The 19634-nt window shown below is 39.6% G+C and overlaps 1 protein-coding gene across 1 annotated transcript in view; it reads right to left on the bottom strand.

Annotated features, from left to right (window-relative positions):
* Positions 1 to 19634, bottom strand: part of ANTXR2 (ANTXR cell adhesion molecule 2) — a 112180-nt gene that overhangs the window by 67114 nt on the left and 25432 nt on the right. The window contains exons 8-10 of the mRNA XM_083836059.1: positions 16250 to 16310; positions 15087 to 15182; positions 10902 to 10971 (exon numbers count right to left, since the gene is read on the bottom strand). Of these exons, the coding sequence (XP_083692185.1) occupies positions 10902 to 10971; positions 15087 to 15182; positions 16250 to 16310 (227 nt within the window). The remainder of the gene's footprint in view (positions 1 to 10901; positions 10972 to 15086; positions 15183 to 16249; positions 16311 to 19634) is intronic.

Here is a 19634-nt window from a genome sequence, read left to right as displayed (position 1 = left end):
TGCAGTGGGAGGATGCAGCGCAAAGCCAGACAGGAAGGTATTTCAAGCCCACGCTTCTGGTTTTGGTCCTCTTCCTAGATCAAAAGCCCCAGCTGCATATGGACACAGTAAGTTCCCTTGGAGCAGGGTTACAAACTTTGCTTGCCAAATGTTTTGTGCATTTCCCCTGTACCAAGGGTCATTATGCCTAGGAAGCATAGGAAACTGTTTAATCACTGAGAATTTTACCGGAGACAGTTAATAATCTGCAGTTATGATACATGCTCACAATTGTTTTTCTCCCATGAGCCACACAGGCATAAAAAAAATGATATATTTTTTTTTTTCCTGAGACCATCAAGACCTCTACTGTATGCAAATCTTTATAGTATTGTCTTTTTGTGTGTGTGGTTTTTTGGTAAAAATTAGTACAAACTCATGTTTATTTCCTACTTCTTTCTTCATGTAGCTTAGCACTGAAATTAAATCAAGCTACAACTGTCTTAGGATCCCCTCCTACCACCCCAGGACTACTTAGCTTTCTCAGCACACTGCTCAATATACTCTCTACTTGGGTTTGGCTTTCCATGGGATGGAAGTCCAGAGGTACGTAAGTATTTCACTGCTGGGAAGTGCTTGTGAATCTGAAAGAGCTGGAAGCCAGCAATGCATTAGTTGTGATCTCATGGAATCATGGGAACCTGCAGTAACAGGGTATGAAATGTCATTATTATGTTAAATTAGTCTATTAATTCAGCTCAGGATACTATGTCCACTGAATAATATTAAGCACTTAGTTCTGCTCACGCACTCTTTCTTAATGCTCTGGGAACACTGTGTGCCCTATTGAGGAACATGAAGGACTGCATTAGAAATTACTACTGATCTTAACATCAGATCCATATGTCTTAGGAAGCATTTAGCCTATACAATTCATTGAGGATGTTTCCATCTGTGAATAGTTCCAATTATAATCTAATTGTGTCAAACTAAATGTATTTCTAAAATATTTTCAGAAGTTAATATTTATACCAGACATTAGGCCTAATGTAGCTGTACTTCTGTTTTTCTCCTACCTGACTACCTAAACGCGTTTCTCTAGCAGTTTTTTTTTGTTTTTTTTTTGTTTTTTTTTTGGTGTGTGTGTGTTGGGGGGGGTGATTGTACCATGTGAGTAATCAGTGATCATTGGAAGTTGAGCTGCTTACATTGACAGATAATGTTAATATCAAATCACTAGGGTTAATTAGCCATGAGTAGATCTGTGCTGAAGAAGAATTCTGATCACCTGAGCACAGATGCTCTGAAATGAACACAGGTGACAAAAACCTGATTAATTTAGAGATTGCACCCTTCCAATTAGGGAGCACAATGAAGTCACATGAGGGATGCAGGAAAGTTAAAAGGAAGCAAGGATGCCTGACTTCTCCTTTAGTGTTGGCTGTTGTTATCTCTGTAGCTTTTGAGAACTACTCAGCTACTGTGCTTAAGGAAGACAACAAGGATTCCAGAAACTGGCAAGCTAAATAAAGCTTTGTGATTATCCTGCTGGCTGGTGCCTCTTTTTGGAACTGCAGACTGCTGGTTCTCCGTCATCAAGCTCCTCCTAAGGTACAGCTATGCAACCAGTTACTGAGAGAGAACAGCTCATGGGTTTAGTGTGCCTGTGCTTTTGTATACAGAGGACTAATATTATCTTGAATGTGAAGTATCATTGTCTATTGGCTACCTAATAATTAAGAAGTCTTATTTAATCTTAGTTTTAATCACTCCCCTTTCTCCAGATGAAGTGTTATTAAAACAATATATCCTTGTAATAGAGCTTCCAGGCTGGGGCCAAGGCTTCCAGGATAGGTCCTTAAACCCATGCTTGAGCCTGCCTCACCTGTGAGTGGCTAAGTACTCATCAGCCAGCACTTACATTAATGACTCATTTTGTTTTGTGGCTAAACTAATACCCTAGTATGTTACAAAGATTAGGATGGTTCTATTTAGTTAACAGTATCACATAAAGAAGGTAAATATGTAATTTAATTTGAGAGAGAACAGATGATGGTCAACAAACACCCTGGAATATTCACCCACCTCTTAAATGACTCTAAAAAATACCCAAGTCAAATCTGCGAATCTGCATCTAATTTACATTCTTTAACACTTGCTTTCTGTACCTACAGGTTTCCAAAATTTTGTATTTTTCAGACAAGGGGTAGTGTAAGTCATGACTATGCCTTTAAATAGTAATTTGCAGCTATAGCTGCAGAGAAGGACAGTAATTACTACTTTCATCTGGTTCTCAGCTAAGTTTCACACAACTTCTATCAGTACTCTTTAAGGCAAACAAATTGACATTCTGCTCAAATTAATGAACTTAACAAAATTACAAGCTTTCCTGAAGGAAATAGGTAACTTTCCAGAGTTATTTATGTACTCTGGAAATGCACTGAAATTGACCACGTGAAATTCTGTGCCCACCTGATGTGGGGGGGAACACCTGGTCTGACTTGTGAAGAGCATATTTTAAATATATGCCTAGATGTCTTTTGTAATAAGCTAAGAAATTCTGCATGTATTACCTACTTGATATTTTCTTTCCATCTGGTAAAAGGAATGCTGAAAGACAAAGGCTAATTTTAACTTATGATTGTTATCTAGTTACTAAATAAGACAGTGCTGAAAGGTTACTGTGTAGGATGAGCACAGCAGTGGTTCCTGGTTCTCGAATATGTGCACTGTGGGCAGTGTGGCTGATGGATGCAAATTGTGTGTCTGGGAGGTATTACAGTGGCTGTGGTGCTTTGTTAGGCCAAGAGTAAACTAATAAGACTTAAAAATGGGTGCTGGGTTAGGTCTAAATATTAGCTCATTGCCTGCTTGTTTTTTTAATGATTGTTGTGTTAGAGGGAAGTACAATTGTGTAATCTTAACAATAAGTTAATGATACTTTTGTGTGGGAATGTAAATTTGCATACTGTTCGCGCCCAGCCCCCACTTGCACACATTTCCAAAGGCATTCATATGCCTCCTTTGAGAGAACTAATGATACTGTATCAGATCTCATTCAATTTAGATATTTATTTCATATTTGCTTGAAGAATCAGGCCAATGTTTTTGAAAGCACATTTAACTATACCATATGCCTACTTAAATCATCCCTATCAAACAAGTTGTAGGATGATGCTCTGGTTCATTCTGTTCTGTTTTCCCTTCCTTCACAATGTGTTTATGTATATTTATCCAATTTGTTCTGTTCTTCTTGCCAAATTGCAGGTTTGAGATCTCAGCTATGCAGGGCAGCTGTGCTATTGTTGATGCCTTACAAAACAAAGGTCACAAACTGAGCCTGTATCACTACAACTAATGACAGCTGCATGCTAACCATGATGGCATAGCCACACAGAATGAGCAGGGTTCATGGACCCTCAGAACTAGGAATAAATCTTACCTTGCCCTTTGGTGAGCAAGAACTTGAGTCTCACTTTTAAGAACTAATTTTTGTGCAAATTAGTCTTTTGCTAAATATACTGCAGTTTAATTTATTAATTCCTCCCCCTGTGTGTGTGTGGGGGGGGGGCAACTTTAAAACCCTACCACCACAAGAAAAAAAATCAAAAAAGACAGCTGAGTTGAGAGGAATGATCCCTCTGCATGTAACTAATAATAGTTTTTCTCCCTTTGGAGATAGATAAGAACTACCAGCTGTTCCAGTCTAGGATGCTATTGATGACATAAAGGAGTCAGCTACACAAGATGTTTCCCTCAAAAGAAGGTTGTTTCCAAACCTAGCCCAGCAACTCCAAGTAATGAAACACCAGGGCGGGACTGTTTCGAATGCCCTTTGTTTGGTAAGAGATCAATCTGCAAGGCTTGTGAATTCAATGCTATTTGCCCCTTGGGTGGCCTGACACATTATTTCTTCTGCTGCCTTTCAGAACAGAAGCCAAGAGTCCAAAGTTATTTAAAGGGATGTTTCTTAGAGCTACACGTAGCTTTTTGAAATACTAAAGAAGAGGGAGCATAATAGATGGAGTGGACTAATGAGATGAGGCACATGTCCATAGATCCAGCTCTGAGACTATACAGCTGGCTTTGAGGCTGTCTGTCTAAAGCTACTTCACCAGTGTGCTGTTAATTATTTAAAAGGGAGCACTGGGGAAACTACCATCACATCTGTCACTCATGCACAGGCAGAACCTTCACTCATTGCAGGACCAGATGTGTTTATTCGAAACAAATACTAACTAGCTACTTAATGGGTTAGAATTATTAGCCAGAAGTTAATTAGGCAAACATACTAAACATCAGTCATCTTACGCAGCATCACTTGAACACTGCTATACTTCTTTAGAGCCATCGTAGACCACAGAAAAAAGGGGGGAAAGTAGACATCCTATAGGGGAGCTGCAGTAAAAATACAGATTTATGGTATTTGATCACTGTGCATCAAATGCAATGCTTTAGCTAATTGATTTAACTAGGTGGAAAATGCTGCCTCTTAATACTGCAAATGTACTAGCATGTGGATGGAAGCAAGTGGATGTTGTTTAGCACCTACAGGTGTCAGAGCAGAAAAGGAAATTAAGTGTAAAAAGTTTTTCTAAGTACAGTCAAGTCAAACTTGCAAAAGGATGGCTTCACTGCTTTCGCATGTATTATACATATCCCTGAAGATGCAGGCACTTGCATGGCATTCTGCCTGTGTAATGAGCTTCAAAACGTATCTGGCCCATGTAAATGCTCATTTCCAAAGGGATAAAAATTTAAAGCAATTTTTAAGATGATGGCTCTCAAGTTCGTGCCCCAAGATGCAGTGGAAGGAGTGAAGGCATAACATGCTCTGAGGGGGAGAAATTGTTGGGATCCTTTGTTAGCAGCCTGCCATGACAGCCATTTCAGAGAACACCTTTCAGCTGCTCTCAAATGAGAGCAGCTGTCTAAAAACCAAATGAGGTAATTTACAGGATGGAGCACCACAATCCATTCATCTCCAGTGTCTGTTTTCGTGGTTCCATGCTCTTCCTCTTAAATCTGGTGCTGGAATTAATTAAAATGATCCTTTTAAACTGGAAAACAAGGCTCAAAATAGCAATTTCCTACTTTAATGGAAACATCTTTAACTTAAAGCACCTGAAGTAAACATGAAGCAAGTGCTTGTCTTAGAATTGAGAGGTTGTTTCCCATGGAGGCAGAGAAGGAAGGCAAAAGCATCAGTGAGAGCTTGGGCATGAGTTCCTGGGCTTCTAGCTAGCTTCAGTTCTCTCCTATGTAGCTACAGTAAATAATAATCAAGGCCCCTAAAGTACTGAGCAGCAACTTCCTGTAAACTGCAATTAATTTTTAAACAGCCCTGTGGTATTTGTTTCACTTCGAACTCTTTTTATGTGAATTTGTCACAAACTTCTAGGAAGAAATGCCCTGGATTTGGAAGTGTACTCCTCTGTTTGCGCAGGGCTACAAGCTCTTTCAGAATACAACTTTGGCTTCCCTTAAGGCCCTATTGAGAGAGGTTCTCAAAGCCATGTCCAACTTCAAGCTTGGGGTTAATTCCCATTGTCCTCAGCCCTGCATGCGATTGACAGCAACAAGTGGAGCAGCTCATTCTGTCTTAAATCTGTAGCTCAGAGATGAAAATTATACCACTGAAATTTGGGGCAGCAAGAAAAAAATTTTGCCTGCATTCAGACTGTCACAGGCTACCAAAAGGGATAAAAATGGAGCTTGTTTAAGCAGTAGCTCAAATGAAAATAGGCTGAGGGCAGGTAATGTGAACTGTCAAGTACAAACGGGCAGATAGCATTACTGGACATCATGGCAATTCCTGCAGTGGAAAAGAATTGATTTCTCTGAAAGTGAAACAGGAAAATAAGTCAGTTCTCTTGTCTAGAGAGAAGTTGAAACTTGCAAAGAGGAAGACATAGATGTAGTAGGTACCTAAGCTAGGTCATGAAACCTGTTGGTGAAAAGGCTGAAAGTACTATGTAATGAGATTTTGTTCCCTCATTTTTTATTCTTAAAGGCTAAGGAAAGCACCTGAATTGCGAAGACAGGATCAAAAGTGAAGGAGTGATAAACCAAAAAAGATTAAAATCTAAAGACCTGAGAAATACCAGTGTAGAAACCACAACGTGCTGCTCCTGCTGAGCTGCCATCCCACTGACAAGGGAGTGCAGGATGAGCCAAGCAGCTGTTCTTCAACAGGAGGAACAAAGGCTGGAATGACACAGGCTCCTCCTGTGAGAAGTCTGGTTAACAGCCAGCTGAAAGCTTGTTTCAAGGTGGTATTTGCAGCTCAGAAACATAAATCCATGTCCTCAGTCCTAGAGATCCCTTCCCCCTGTGTTTTTGTTCTAGGACAAAATTTCTTATGTTTTCTTACAGTTGTGAGTCTGAGCTATATGATTCTCCAATTAACTTCAGATTCTCGTAAAACTTGCTCAATTAAGTTCTATTTTCCCCCTGTGACTCCTTACTGCAAGTATGGATAGGAAGTACATTTAAAGTTACTGCAAAACTTGTCAACTTGTGCTTTTTTCCAGGAGCTTTTACTACTAGCAATATGTAAAAAAAAACAACTGATGATCTTTAACAGATTCTCTCATGCACACTTGTATGCTTTGCTTGAAGTGAACTGCACATCGGAGACTGAACTTCAGTCAGATAATTTGAATCTGGAAGCAGTGGAGAACTGTGGGACACAAGCATGGTATTTTCTTATTCCTACCACAAAAAATAACTCAAGTTCAGTCCTCGCTCCTTAAGCACCACCAGCTGCTCATGTTGGACAGGATGTAGGAAAGGATATACGCAAACTGAAGCCAACATGATTTGAACAGAGGGCAAGTAAGGTTGTTCAAGACTAGTAATGCAGGCTGTCCTTCTCTGCATGTGACCTCATCACAAACTCAAGGCAGCTCTCAGCATGGTCTCACTTGCACTCAGGTTTGTTTGGGTTATTTCTTTTTGTTTGTTATTCCTAAAGCTTACAAACCCAAAAGCAATTGTACTGCCTACTTCAGATTATATGGTCAAGTGCTACTTCACTGGAAAGGTGTTAACAAGTCACTCAATTCAGAGATGAAGGGAGGTGGTGTGATAGTTAATTGAAAGCAATGATCCCGCTTGACCCAATGTCCACTCTTCTGCTGGTGTCTTTGAAACAGGTAAACTTTTTGTACATTAGTTCAAACAGATTTAGTATGTTTCAAGGTACAAGAAGCTTATGTATCTTGTCAGGGGTAAATGCTCACTTTGCTTTTGTCAGCTAATCTTAAAGCAAATACTTTGTATGAATTCAAGTGCAAGGATGCATGAAGCTGGTCAGCCACAATGCACGTGCATTTTGAAAAACTCTTCTGAACTTCTCCAAACTATTTTAGGAACAATGATTATTTCTCAGCCTGTTGGTTCATTTCGAAGATGTTTTTTCCTAGCAGAGACCAAGCCTACATTTTGCATTGTTTATGTGACTATCTGCATGAAAATATTAAACTGGATTTTAGCAGTAAGAGCCAGCTAATCCAAAAATCTCAATGTAATACGCCAACAAGAAACCAGTTTAAAGAAAAAATTGAGGTAGTTAACAGGTAGATGTGTAAATTATAGTACAAAGTATTTCACTGAAATGTGTTGTGGTAGTTTAAATACTTGTATTGTTTGCACCAAGAAAGAAGGATTTGTAAATGTTTAGGAATTAGAATTATCTTGTCCAGATAGTCTTTGCACTGAAGCCAGAGGAGGCTTTACAAGTGGTTGAGAGGAATAGAAGCTGTCAGTTACTGGAGTTAAGTCTACAGATATATTTTTCAGAGTGTGAACTCCAAGAACTTAGAGCAAAAGGACTAGAACAAAAGCCATGGTGGTAGTGTAAGAAAGTATTTTTCTCAAGCTTTTTGTGTACTGTTGCTGCAGAGAAAAAAAAGGACTCTTTACTTTCTGAAGTACAATGACTACAGAAACCTCTCAAGTAATTTTTATAGAAGAAATGCTCTGATCTAGTTTGATTCCCTTGAAGCTGTGGCAGGACAGCGAAGTCCAGCCTTAGCTATAAAGAGGAACTCATTTTCTCAATTGTCCTGCAAGATCCTCAAAATATAGTGCTCTTCAGTTGTCAGTGCAGGAAAATGGATCCTTTTTGCACACTGGTTTGGTTCTAATATTACAGTTGCCCTCACAGTATCTAAGATATTTCTCACTATATGAAGCAAAGCAATTAACCTTCCTTGGGCTTTTGTCATCCCATAGTGTACAAGAGATTTCTCCATTCTGTACTGTTTTTAACATTTCAATTTTGTATAATGCATAACTTGCTTATGTAGAACTCACAAGTAATTATTGTCTGCCAACTAGTCAGGAGTCTTGTAGAAGAGATGACTTTTTAAGAGAACAATGTAATTTTGCACCCTGGAAGTGGCATGTCAAGAAGGTATTTTAAGTAGCACAAGCGGCACAGTCATGTTGTAACATAATGTAAAGTTACCACATCAATCTCCTGCATGGTACTATGAAAACGGTTTGAAAAGAAAGCTTAGTTATTAATCTACAGATGGTATTTTGGAGGCTCCTAACTAAACACAGCCAGCAGCTGGAAACCAAGTATAAATACACAATGGCACCAGTCCAGGGATCTTACCTATTCCACACAGGCTTTTATTGTTCTGCATTTGAAAACTGCTAATCAATCACTCTCAAAGTGTCTCAAATGACAAAAATATAATTAAACCCATTATGTGAGTCTTTCCTGTTTACGCAGAAAGAAAACTACAGGTTTAAGAATCACAAAGCTAACTTTGTCTGCTTGTGTTGTATTTAACTCCGCTAAAAAGAGCACTAGAAAATGAGCAGACTGGTTGTTGCTACATTAGCAACTAATATTAGCTCCACTACATGAGGAATTACTGGGAGTTATCCAGCAATAGTCTGAGCTGTGCCAATGGAAAGTCAAGAGTTCAAGTATGTACATATCTTTCATAGCTGTCACTCTTCTGCACAGCAAATTGTTTATCTCCGGGCCAAAGCTGTAACTACAAAATAAGATTGTGGAACTGTTTTACATGGCAAGTTTTGAAAAATGGTTTTCTGTGAAGCTGCACAACTTCATGTGTGGTGTTCATGTGTTCTTATAAACAGTGCTGAGAACAAACATGCTGTAAATAGGTGCTTCATCTAGACTTTACTTACATTATGGGTTGTCCATTTCAGTAACATGTCACAGAACAAGGAAAAGGCAGCATGTTCAAGTAACTTCTATGGTGCTTTAATCTATACAGATAAATATGCCATACATTTCACATTCATTTGGCAAGACAGGCTGTTTACAGGCTCTCAGACTGTGCTATGCTTTCATTTTATGAAATGGTTTCACTTAAAGCTTCAGGTTTTGGGGTGTTTAGTACTTGGGGCCTAATCTGCTGTTTTAAGGTCGTGTAACTCCCATGAAACACTTAGCATGGAGAGGAGGAGTTCTTAACATGACTGATTTATATCTTCCTCATGATAAAATTAGGTCTCACAGCTGCACATGGCGCTGATTTGTTTTAGCTAAGACAGCAGTTTGCTACAGCTGTTTGTTGTACAACAGTCACACGACAGCTTGCAGCCCAGCTCCATCAAAACCAGTGTAACTGCACAGTGTAATGTAATAGCAAATTGTGCTGCAGGAGTTAGTGCTAAGGTTGAGATCAACATTTTGCATAGCTGTGTTAAAGGCAACTTCAGTATCAGGAAAACATAATGGAATGAAAAACTCATCCCCCTCCTCTGCTCTCCCACGTAACTTCCCTCCATGCTGATTTCCTGCATTGCTCTAAAACAGTGCTCGCTCCCCAGAGATGAGCTTTGGCTGCTGCATGGAGACTACAGTGCAGCTCCTCCACAGTGCTTCACCCTGCTTTCTTCCACTGGGGTTATTCACTGAAGCTTTTCCTTCTGCTGCTTCCCAACTTTTCTCCTCCCAGTTGCCATTTAATGCACAAAACAGATGTGCAATTGGGGTTTTGCTATCAGTCTTGCAGCAACTGAGGTTGTTGATTATTGCTTAATTCAGAAAGGGAATTACTCAAAATCTAAGCAATATGCTTAGTTCTTAAACAGCTAAGAACTCTCACAAAAATTGACAATGCAAAGCTGTAGCAAAACTTAAAAATATTAAAACCTCATCCCAAATAATTACTTGAGAAGACCTACTTGCAAAACTGAGAAAGTAAACAGCCTTCTCCCTCCCACAGGGCCAAGATCTGACATGCAGTTTTTTCACTTGTGATTAGCTTAGAGAATTTTTTATTTCATGCTGCTATCTCATAAATCTGAACAATGAAGCTGAAGTGGTTCTAAAAGCCTTGGACGTGTCTGAATTTGAGAGGAGGAGGGAAGAATTAGCTCTCCAAGGGACAGAAGTAATCTGCAGCCATGGCCAGTGACACTTAGAATAAGGCTGGAACTGCGGTTTAGCCATGGTGCTGTTATGAGATTGCTGCCGTTGTTAAATTAGTGCCTCGTTTTATCATTACATGTTGAGCAGTGGTACACATCTTGACACATAACTTTAATAATAGCTTGTAAGTGTCAGTGATAATGTAATCTGTTTAACAATGAGCCTAAAGATGATCCAGAAGAGAGCGTATTATGCCCTGATAAAGCAGCTAATCTGCATAAAACTTACGACAAGCCAGACCTTTTCAGTGTTGAATAAACTGGCTGAATATTCATTTTTAAGGCACTGTCCAAATTGCTTTGGTCACAGATGACTATTTAAAGCCCATTCTAAAGCTGGAAAATACACCAGGGAAATAACACAAGAATGAAAAAAATACACAAAAACAGTCCCCCATAAAAAGACTGCCTCTAGCTAAAAGCCCACATGATTAACATCAGCAATAATGGGTCCAATGCTAGCAAAACATAGGATGACGTTTGTTTCAAGTACTTACTGGCCACTTCTGTATAGGATTGGTGCAGGGCACAGCAAAAACTCTGATTCCACCTTTTTGGGTTTTTCATCTGCAAAACAAATCACATGAGATGAATATACTGTACTGTTTAATTGAGACAGTGATATGTAACGGTGCTATGAAGTCCAAACTAGTACCCAGCATACTGCAAAATGGGATGGGTTGTCTGGAACTTGCAAGCAAGGCAAGCCCAAGTTAGGAAGAAAGCTGCTTTTTTAAAACTCATACTTTGTGAAGGGCATACACAAACCCAGAGCTAACTTTAAATCTGAGCCCATGTCATATTGCTTGCTTAATGTATGTCAGATCATGTTCTTGCAGAGAAATGTTTGCTTAGAATCAAGGCCTTTTTTTGTTTGAGGAGAACATCATTTAGGCTTTCCTTATATTTGAAAGGTGTGTGTTGGTTTCTAAGTGAGGTCAACACAGGATTTGAGTTAATGACTGTTCTATCAGTTGAGACTGGAGTGTTTTCTCGAGTGTTTTCTCAAGTGTTTCTCATGCTTTTTGGTGTCTCAGTGCTTGCAAAGGTGATAGACGTTTATTTGTAGAGCAGCGTGTCCAGCAGAACACTCCTTTTCTGTAGCTGTGAAAAGCAGAGGAGAGAAATAAAGTTCCACCCTGCAACTGGGTAGCAGAAGACAGCAGTAAGCTTGGAGGGCATCGAGAAAGTGACCAAGGGATCAAACAAGAAAAACCCTGTACACAGTGGATACTGTATTTGCTGAAGGGAGCTCTTTTATCTCATTTCTTTGGTAAACTGGGAAAAAGTCTGTTCATGTCCACATTGTCCTCCCAGCTTCCCCATAGAAGTGTTAATTTCTGTACTGGAGCTGCTCCTGCAAGCACGGACTAGTTCCTGATTTGGCAGGGAGGGGAGATGAATGATCTGTGAGATGAACTTGGAGATGACTCGGTCCTGCACTCAGGGAGAAGACAGACATGCAAGTAGTTCAGGGGCAGCTGAAGGAGGAGCTGTTAGCATAAATGAGCTTTTCTCATGTGCTATAATCTGCACTGACTGCTTGGCCTAGATTTGAGGCTAGTTGTGAGGTGGGGAAGAGGGATTAGCACATTGCCATATGTTTTTGTCTTAATGGTATGTTTCATAGATTATTTTTCTATTCCACAGCTACATTTGGCAGGTTTCCTTTCCAGCATTTGGTAATGGTTCTTTATAAATGCAGAAAGAGAAACATGCCAAATGTATCTTTCAAAACCTGAAGAACAGACAAAAAGGTTGGCTCTGAGGCTGGTCTCAAAGACGAGCCCAGGCTATCAGTAAGGGGAACTGTCACAGTGTCCTCCATTACAGGCTCACGGTGAGGGCTCCGCTGAGAGCACACCGGTTTTTCTGTACAGGAGAACACAGCATTGGAACAATTTTCTTTTTCTTGGGAGCACCTTCTTCCTTGCACTAGAGCTCAGAGCCCTTCCAACCCTTCTTATTTAGTCCCTCTCGAGAGGAAACTGCTTGCAGCCCAGCACAGAGCTGCAGAGACAGCTTGTATATCAGAGGAAGAATGGCATCAAACTTCCCTATTACCTCCCTGTACTGTTCGGTAAACATTTGCTGTTGTCCATTGCTGAAGACAAGAAGCTTGGTGGGTTGCAGCAGGCCTTTGGCAAGACCCCATGCAGCAGATTGTGTTTTTATGCTGCAACATATAATAATACATCACTATGCCATTCCCTTCCCTTTGTGTGCTTTAGCGCACCCTTTACTGAAGCCAAGAAAAGGAAAAGCAGCCCAGAGATCTACTTGGAAATTCTCACATCAGATGCTAGCAAGTATTTGGGGGCTTCATCCTGTCCAAGTGTAGCTATTTCTACCATCTCAAAGCAGACACATGCTCTGTACAGCTTTAAATGACTACATGATCAGGGAATCAGAGGCACCAAAGTCAGAAAACACTCTTAAAGGTCATTTAAAGAACGCAATGCGGTTCATGCATTTTTCAGTGACACTTATCTAAGCTTTTAAAAGGCTTTCTAGGTAACCTACTCCAGACCTGAGAAATGTTTACAAAGAGAATTGTTCTAATAACTAAGCTAGAGCTGCTGCAGAATTTTAGGCCTGTTGCCTCTTGGTCTCTTCTCAGTGGATTTGAAAAGCCAAGATTACTATTTACTATTACAAAAAATTGTCAGCTTTGACCATGCCTCCTTTCTGGTAAATGTAAGAAATGCACTTTTTCAGTCCTTCCTTAGTGTGTGTTCTCTTGACTTCTGCTCATCTGTGCCAACTTCTGCTGAATGCTCCACGGTGCATTCACAGCCCACTCTGAATGTGCAGCAGATCAAAATCCAGGTAGCTAGAGGCTGGTTTTGGCACCACAGGCCCTGATTTGAGTAGCACTACAACCTAGCAATCATTAAGTACTGTAAGCCTGTTTGCTGTATGCTGGTAGCAATGCTACTAATTAATTCCAAAACTGTTGTTACAATAGCAGCAACCACTAGCAGGACAGGGGAGGCTTACATTTGTGATACTTATGAAAAATAACTGCATCCTTCTCTCTTGCGTCCTGTAGGTCCCTATCTTCAGCCATACCTTATGGGACTCCTGAAGATCTTGAACACACAAATACCACTATGGACTTAACCATATGGATGTGAGCCTCAAAACACTCATGTGAAGAAGGTATGTGCTATTATTTTCGTTGCCCAGATGGACGGACTGAGGTTGACTGAGGGGAACTGCTTATAGTAAACAAGTCAGAAGCAAACTAGGAATAGAACTGGGGAACTTCTGACTTGCAAACCAGACACCTAAATGTAAATTTGTCACTATCTTAGTCATGTTACTGATATCTCCCCTATTGACTCTAACTAGTGTGAAATCAACTTTTTTCACCTAGAACTAGGCCTGTTTACCCACTTCTCCAAGTAAGAAAGGTACACCAGGATAATGAATACAACTATAGTAATTCAGTCATGTTTCAAATTCTAGTTCTATAAAGCTAATCCATAAAGCAAGTGTAAATAAACAAGCGATAGCTTAATATGGGGAACAAAGGTGACAATTTCAATTGAAACAGAAGGGAAATTGAAACAAAAATATTTACACAAGCTGCCTTTATCCAGAACCATGCTATTCTCTTATTCTTTCAAACTGCTTCAGAAAATCTTTAACAGGCGAGAGAAATTGGAAGAAAGTATACTGGAAACACAGGTTGAATAGGATAGGAATTCAAGACAAGCTAATACAAAAATCAGACATTAGTAGGGGGAAAAAGTTCTTTTTTCTACAGGTCCATTTTTTGTCATTTTTCCAGTCTGGCTTGCTTCTAAGGCACACTGCTCAGAGCAAGAATTGGATGTAATTCTACTAGCTGTCCCGTTTCTGGATATCAAAAATGGCAGAGGTTTCTGTTAATGGTATATTTTTCCACCATCATCTCCCTGCTAGTTCAGGGAATAGAGCAGCAGACTAGGACTAATCCAAATCCTGGCCTGACATTTCCTCTGCCCTGTTGTAAGTTAATGCACTGAGCAACAGAGAACCAATTCCTGAAAATTTTGCCTAAGATGATATTGTCCATCGAGATTCTTAATAAGATAAGCAAATAGTTTGTGTTATGTTTTTGGAGTTCCTCTAACTTCTGAAGCCCTCTGCTCAGAAGAATTTCACAAAAGACAATATTTTGACAGAGGAAGAACTAAGGATTACAACATCTGACCAAAGGTGAATGCTAATTAAAACAAACAACTCTGATGATTAGGAATCACTTCTCTGGGAAACACAAAGCTACAGGCAAAGTGCCTGTAGAAGACACCATGTTCACTTTGAAAAGGAATTCCTTTCTGCATGTCAGGAAGTTTCTATCCAGATAGGGATCTGGCTGCACTGAGCATCATTGCTGGAAAAGAATGCTGCTAAAGAAAGCTAAACAAATGAACTATGTCAAAATGCATGGATTGTGTTATTTCATGTGGTCAAACACTGGTCACAGTTTACAGTTAATGGTCATTGGTGGCAAGTTCAAACCACAGTGTGAGATGTGAACCAACCTGCATTCTCTTACTAATCCTCAGAGCTTTCCTGTTTTTCTTTCATCTACACCTTTCTCTTAAGACTTGAATTAACTGAGGCGATGATGGGGAGAGGGAAATCACTTATGAAGAAATATGAAGGCAGACGATCCCAAACTCAGTACTTACGGATGGTAGTTCCGTTCACTTGGTAGGTGCAAGTAATGCCATCGGTTCTTCCACCAAGGGTTAAGCCACTTCCTCTAAGAACAACTTGGAACTCCTCTGGAGAGGAAAAATAAACAATCACCTGTCCTCAGTGTGCTGCAATAAGGACTAAATTTAGAAGGGGAGAATTTCAATACAGCTAGCAATAAATGAAGCTCAGCAATGATTCAAACCCAGAACACATTCTTTGACTCCTAGTACCTCGCTCTTCTGTTAAGTCATTACAGGAAAAATAAAAAGAACTGTTCCTGAATCAGTATCAACTGAATTTGATTCTGACTAGCAACAGGACCTGTGTAAGTGAATTTCCTGCATCTCAGTTGCACATGAGGAAAGCTTCCCATTGAGTATTTGGATAAATAAGGAGTCTGGGCATCTCATAGGAAGACTCTCTAGATTCTGAGCAGGTCCACTTAAAATGTTCTCTTCTGTCTCTCCTTCTCGGAACTAGTTCTCCAGAAGTTGTGTAAGGGCCATACTATTTGTGTGTTTTGCAGAGGAGGAGGGAAAAGAGTTTGTTTACTAAGGTCACTGATTTCATTGAGATGATTTATGTTTTTAAAAGACATCAAAATACAGAGATGTTGCAACCACCTTATTTTGTTTGGTTTCAAAGTATGCGTGAAATGTGAAACTAGAGAGAAGACAAGCCCTTACAATTTAGTGTAAGTCTTCTATGTAAATGTTACCTCATGCTGTACCAAAACAGTCAAATGCTTTATTGATCATACTCTACAGATTCAGGGCACTAGAAATATTCTCGTGTTTATTTGGACTTAAATTATCAGGATTCCCAGAACTTGACTCTGTGACCACAGGTAAGAATTTGAGTGTCACAAAATGTATCATTGCTTTGAATACAAGGGTAAGTGCAGAGCATGACTAATGGCACAGCGGGAGATTAAGTGTCTCAAAGTTTATGTACAAACTAAACTGTAAGAGCAGGCCTTGGAAGACAGCTCCTGAGGAGAAAAATGATCCAGTAGAGAAGAATCTGATTTACTTTGAATTCCCTAAGGGATTTTTAGGTAGAGTTGCTTGTTTCCTAGATGACCTGTGGGGTTTTCCTTTGAATAAAATACAGATATCAGTCCTATAGTAATTTTACAATGATAAAAACTTACCTCCCACACAGACACTGGATGGTTCCAAATATAAAACTTCAGTGCATGATTGCTTCAGTACCTGTCGCAAATAAGGAAACAGAAATGGGTTTCAGAATGCTGTTTCAGTGAGGAATATATTAAAACAAATGCCTGTACCTAGAAGATGCACATGCACAGCTACAGATTGGATTTGCAAGTGCCTGACTTTGTAGGACATTATCGTGAACCATGTAAAACTTCTGCACGTTGGCACAGTCAAATCTACGAAGAGTTCATAAGACTTGGATTAGTATGTTAAACCTGGGATACTCTTCAAAACAATTTCTGGCCTTGAAATTTCTGTCCAGTTCCCTGACTTAATTTTCCATGGAACTCAATCCTGAGGTTTAAGCCAAAAGTTAGTCACAAGGAGCCTGATCCAAAATCCAGCCCAGGCAAAAGTCTTCCAATAACCTGTGGGTCAAGCCAAGTGCACGTTATTCCAAGTGCTGGCATCTTGGCCTATGTAAAGCAGAGCAAGAACGCATGGCTTTCTTGAACTGCATTCTGTGGTATGAAGATTTTTATTTTACTGCTGTATCAGCCAGCCTGCTTTGCTTCTCCAACCAGTCATGGATTATTCTTCCAGAGGGATGGGACAAAAATGATATTGCTACAGCTAACTTGAGAGCTAAAGAGGATGGAATGTAAGGAAAAGAAAGAACTAAACAAATTAGAGTGACTTGTACTAAAAAAGGTGGTCATGGACACTTGGCTTAGTTTCAGCCAAGTCTGCCCCTATGTAAGCAAGTAATAGGAAATTTCTGTTAACTCGGGGGAAGAAGTCACCTGAAACTTGTAGGATTTAAAAAAGAAAATGCATAGCTTTGTCTTTTTCTACCCTCACATAATGATGTGATTTTACCCAATGGTTATGAATTCTTTAACTTTCCTGTTGTATTTAAATTGTTTGTGTGTAGTATGTTATTTTTAGCAGGTATTCTTGTGTAATACTATATGAAATCAAATCATGTGCATAGCATACTATCCTGTTACTGTCCCTTCTGTACTTCCATTTGCCAAAACTACTTGTTCTGAAGCTGGCCTGTCAGTAAATGTACCCGTTTTACACTCAGCTCCTTTCTCCCTTTAAATGCCACCTTTTGCACTCACCCCTTGGCTGGTGCTTTTTGTTGCTACATACCCAGACCCAGTAGAAACAATAACATATTTGTCACTGCACATAGTCAAAAAGCATGCAGGGTTCCAAGGGAAAAAAAAAATGCCTGTCTCATTTAACACTTCCCATATCACCTGTCTCCCCACAAACTGTTGTGCACGAATTATTTTTGTAGTGCTTTCAATGTCCATTTATAAACACAAAGCTGTATCTAAAAAATTTAAAAAGAGACCTTGCAGGCACTTACATTTGGATGAGACACAGCAACAGAGATCTTTGGAAAGAATGTAGCTTGAAGTTCAGTGTAAGTCAAGCAGTTTATATTAGCCGAAGATCTCATTCTCTTGCTTCCAAAAAAGGACTTAGCTTTTTGATTGCTATTTCAGTGGAGGGAGAACTGTTCCTTAGTTTATTTTTGGAGAAAAATAATGAAGCATCTTGTGCAAAATAAAGAAGGAATAAAGCATTTTATTCCTTTACTGTAAAAACATGTTCTGTTATTTCTCTGAAGACTGAGTCCCATGAATAGTCGCATTTAAATCAATGAGACTATGGACTTGTTTCAGTATGAATGATTTAGCCCTTGATCTAGCTTGGCAATATGAAGGCCCATAGAATTCACTGGGATTCTTTCACATCAGAGTAGCTCCAGATCCCCAGGAAGAAACTTAGGAGTTCCTATATTGTCCCCCTTTGCTCACCGGTGAATAAGGGCTGCATTATGAATTGCAGTGTAGGGAGGACCTGGAACAATGACAGATGCTTGAGTCATTTGTCTTTCTGTGGAAAGTAGTATTGTAGCCCCACCATATTTGATAGCAATTTTCTAATGCCATTTCCAGATGCAATACAAAGCAGGGAAATAACCTATTTGGACATGCTTAACTCCCTTTGCATTTAGAATAAACGGGGAGGGGGGGAAGCCGCAACTGATATATACAGTATGGCTTTGAATTAATTATCAAATTTCATGAACAAAAGGGAATTATAATAGTTCGGGATATACTCTTCCCACATAGTACCATGCAATTAATATTTCTACAGGTAGATGTGCCATTTGTGACAAAGCAGGAAATCAGTTGTTCAATACTGTTCTTAGAAATAAACAGACGCTGCTTTTCATCATTTAAACTGTTGTCATTCTCCACATAGCTTGAGAAAGCTGTGCTCCCCCAACCACCCTCAATTTCTTGGCGAGGGTATTGACCTAATGCTGTCATTTGCATGCAAACCAAGCTTACGCTAGGAAAGCTCTGAAGATACTGAAGTTTGTTTTTCTGAGGTACTCCAAATAGTTCGCTACCCTTTGAAGCACTACTTCTCTTGATAGTCCATACTTATTAAAGATATATATTGCTATAGAAATCTGCTTTGTTATCCCTGAGAATCTCTCCCAACAATGAAGCAACCTTAAGAAGCAAATATCAAATGTACAGAGTTGAATCAGGTGGCACCAACCTACAAGTATACAGATAGCTCTTCACTCAGCCTTTACTTCCTGGGTTCTTCCAAACACTCCCTCAAAGCAAAACTTTAACAAGATGGAGAACTTAACTTTCAAAGGCGAATCAGAAACAACATTCATGCAAAAGATCCAATCTTATTAATTTTAACAGGCATAATGATTTTTGAAAGGCTTTGCTCAAAAAAGTAAGGTAACTAACATTTAGCTGTCACAATGGAGAACCTGAAAATATTTCCAAAAATGGCAATCAACACTTGTTCTTAATCATCTTAAAAGGATGTATGGAATCTTGAGGCTTTTTCACTCTTCTTTCTCTGGCTCACACTTTTCTATCTGTTTTAATATTCATTTCTCACTCTTTCCATGCAAGGTGTTCCTTCCAAGCTAGCACAATGCACTCCAATAAAGAAGTTTGTCTTTAGGATGAAGGATGTGAAAGCATTGTATGCATTTTGTCTTAGATCCATGTTCCATTTCTAAATGTGCTTTTGTACCCATGGATTGGGACTGTTGCTGTTTCACCCTTTTGAGTAGCCTTCTGGAATAATCTTTCAAGAGCTTATGAAGGGTACTGAAAAGAGATGAGGACTGTCAAACCTCCCCTGTTCTAGACATGGGTGCCTGACCAGGCACTTCAAAGAAGAAGCACTGGGCTTATGCACAGAGGGTATGGGAGTTAGCACCCACAGCTGAACTGTAGTACTCTTGCCACTTGTGCAGCCAAAGAGGAGGATGAGGTCAGTCTTGACAGTAACAACTTTTAGTGGAGCTTTCTCCTT

This window comes from Anser anser, assembly GCF_964211835.1.
Source record: "Anser anser genome assembly, chromosome: 4".
NCBI lineage: Eukaryota > Metazoa > Chordata > Aves > Anseriformes > Anatidae > Anser > Anser anser.
This window is presented reverse-complemented; position numbering and strand designations above follow the sequence as displayed.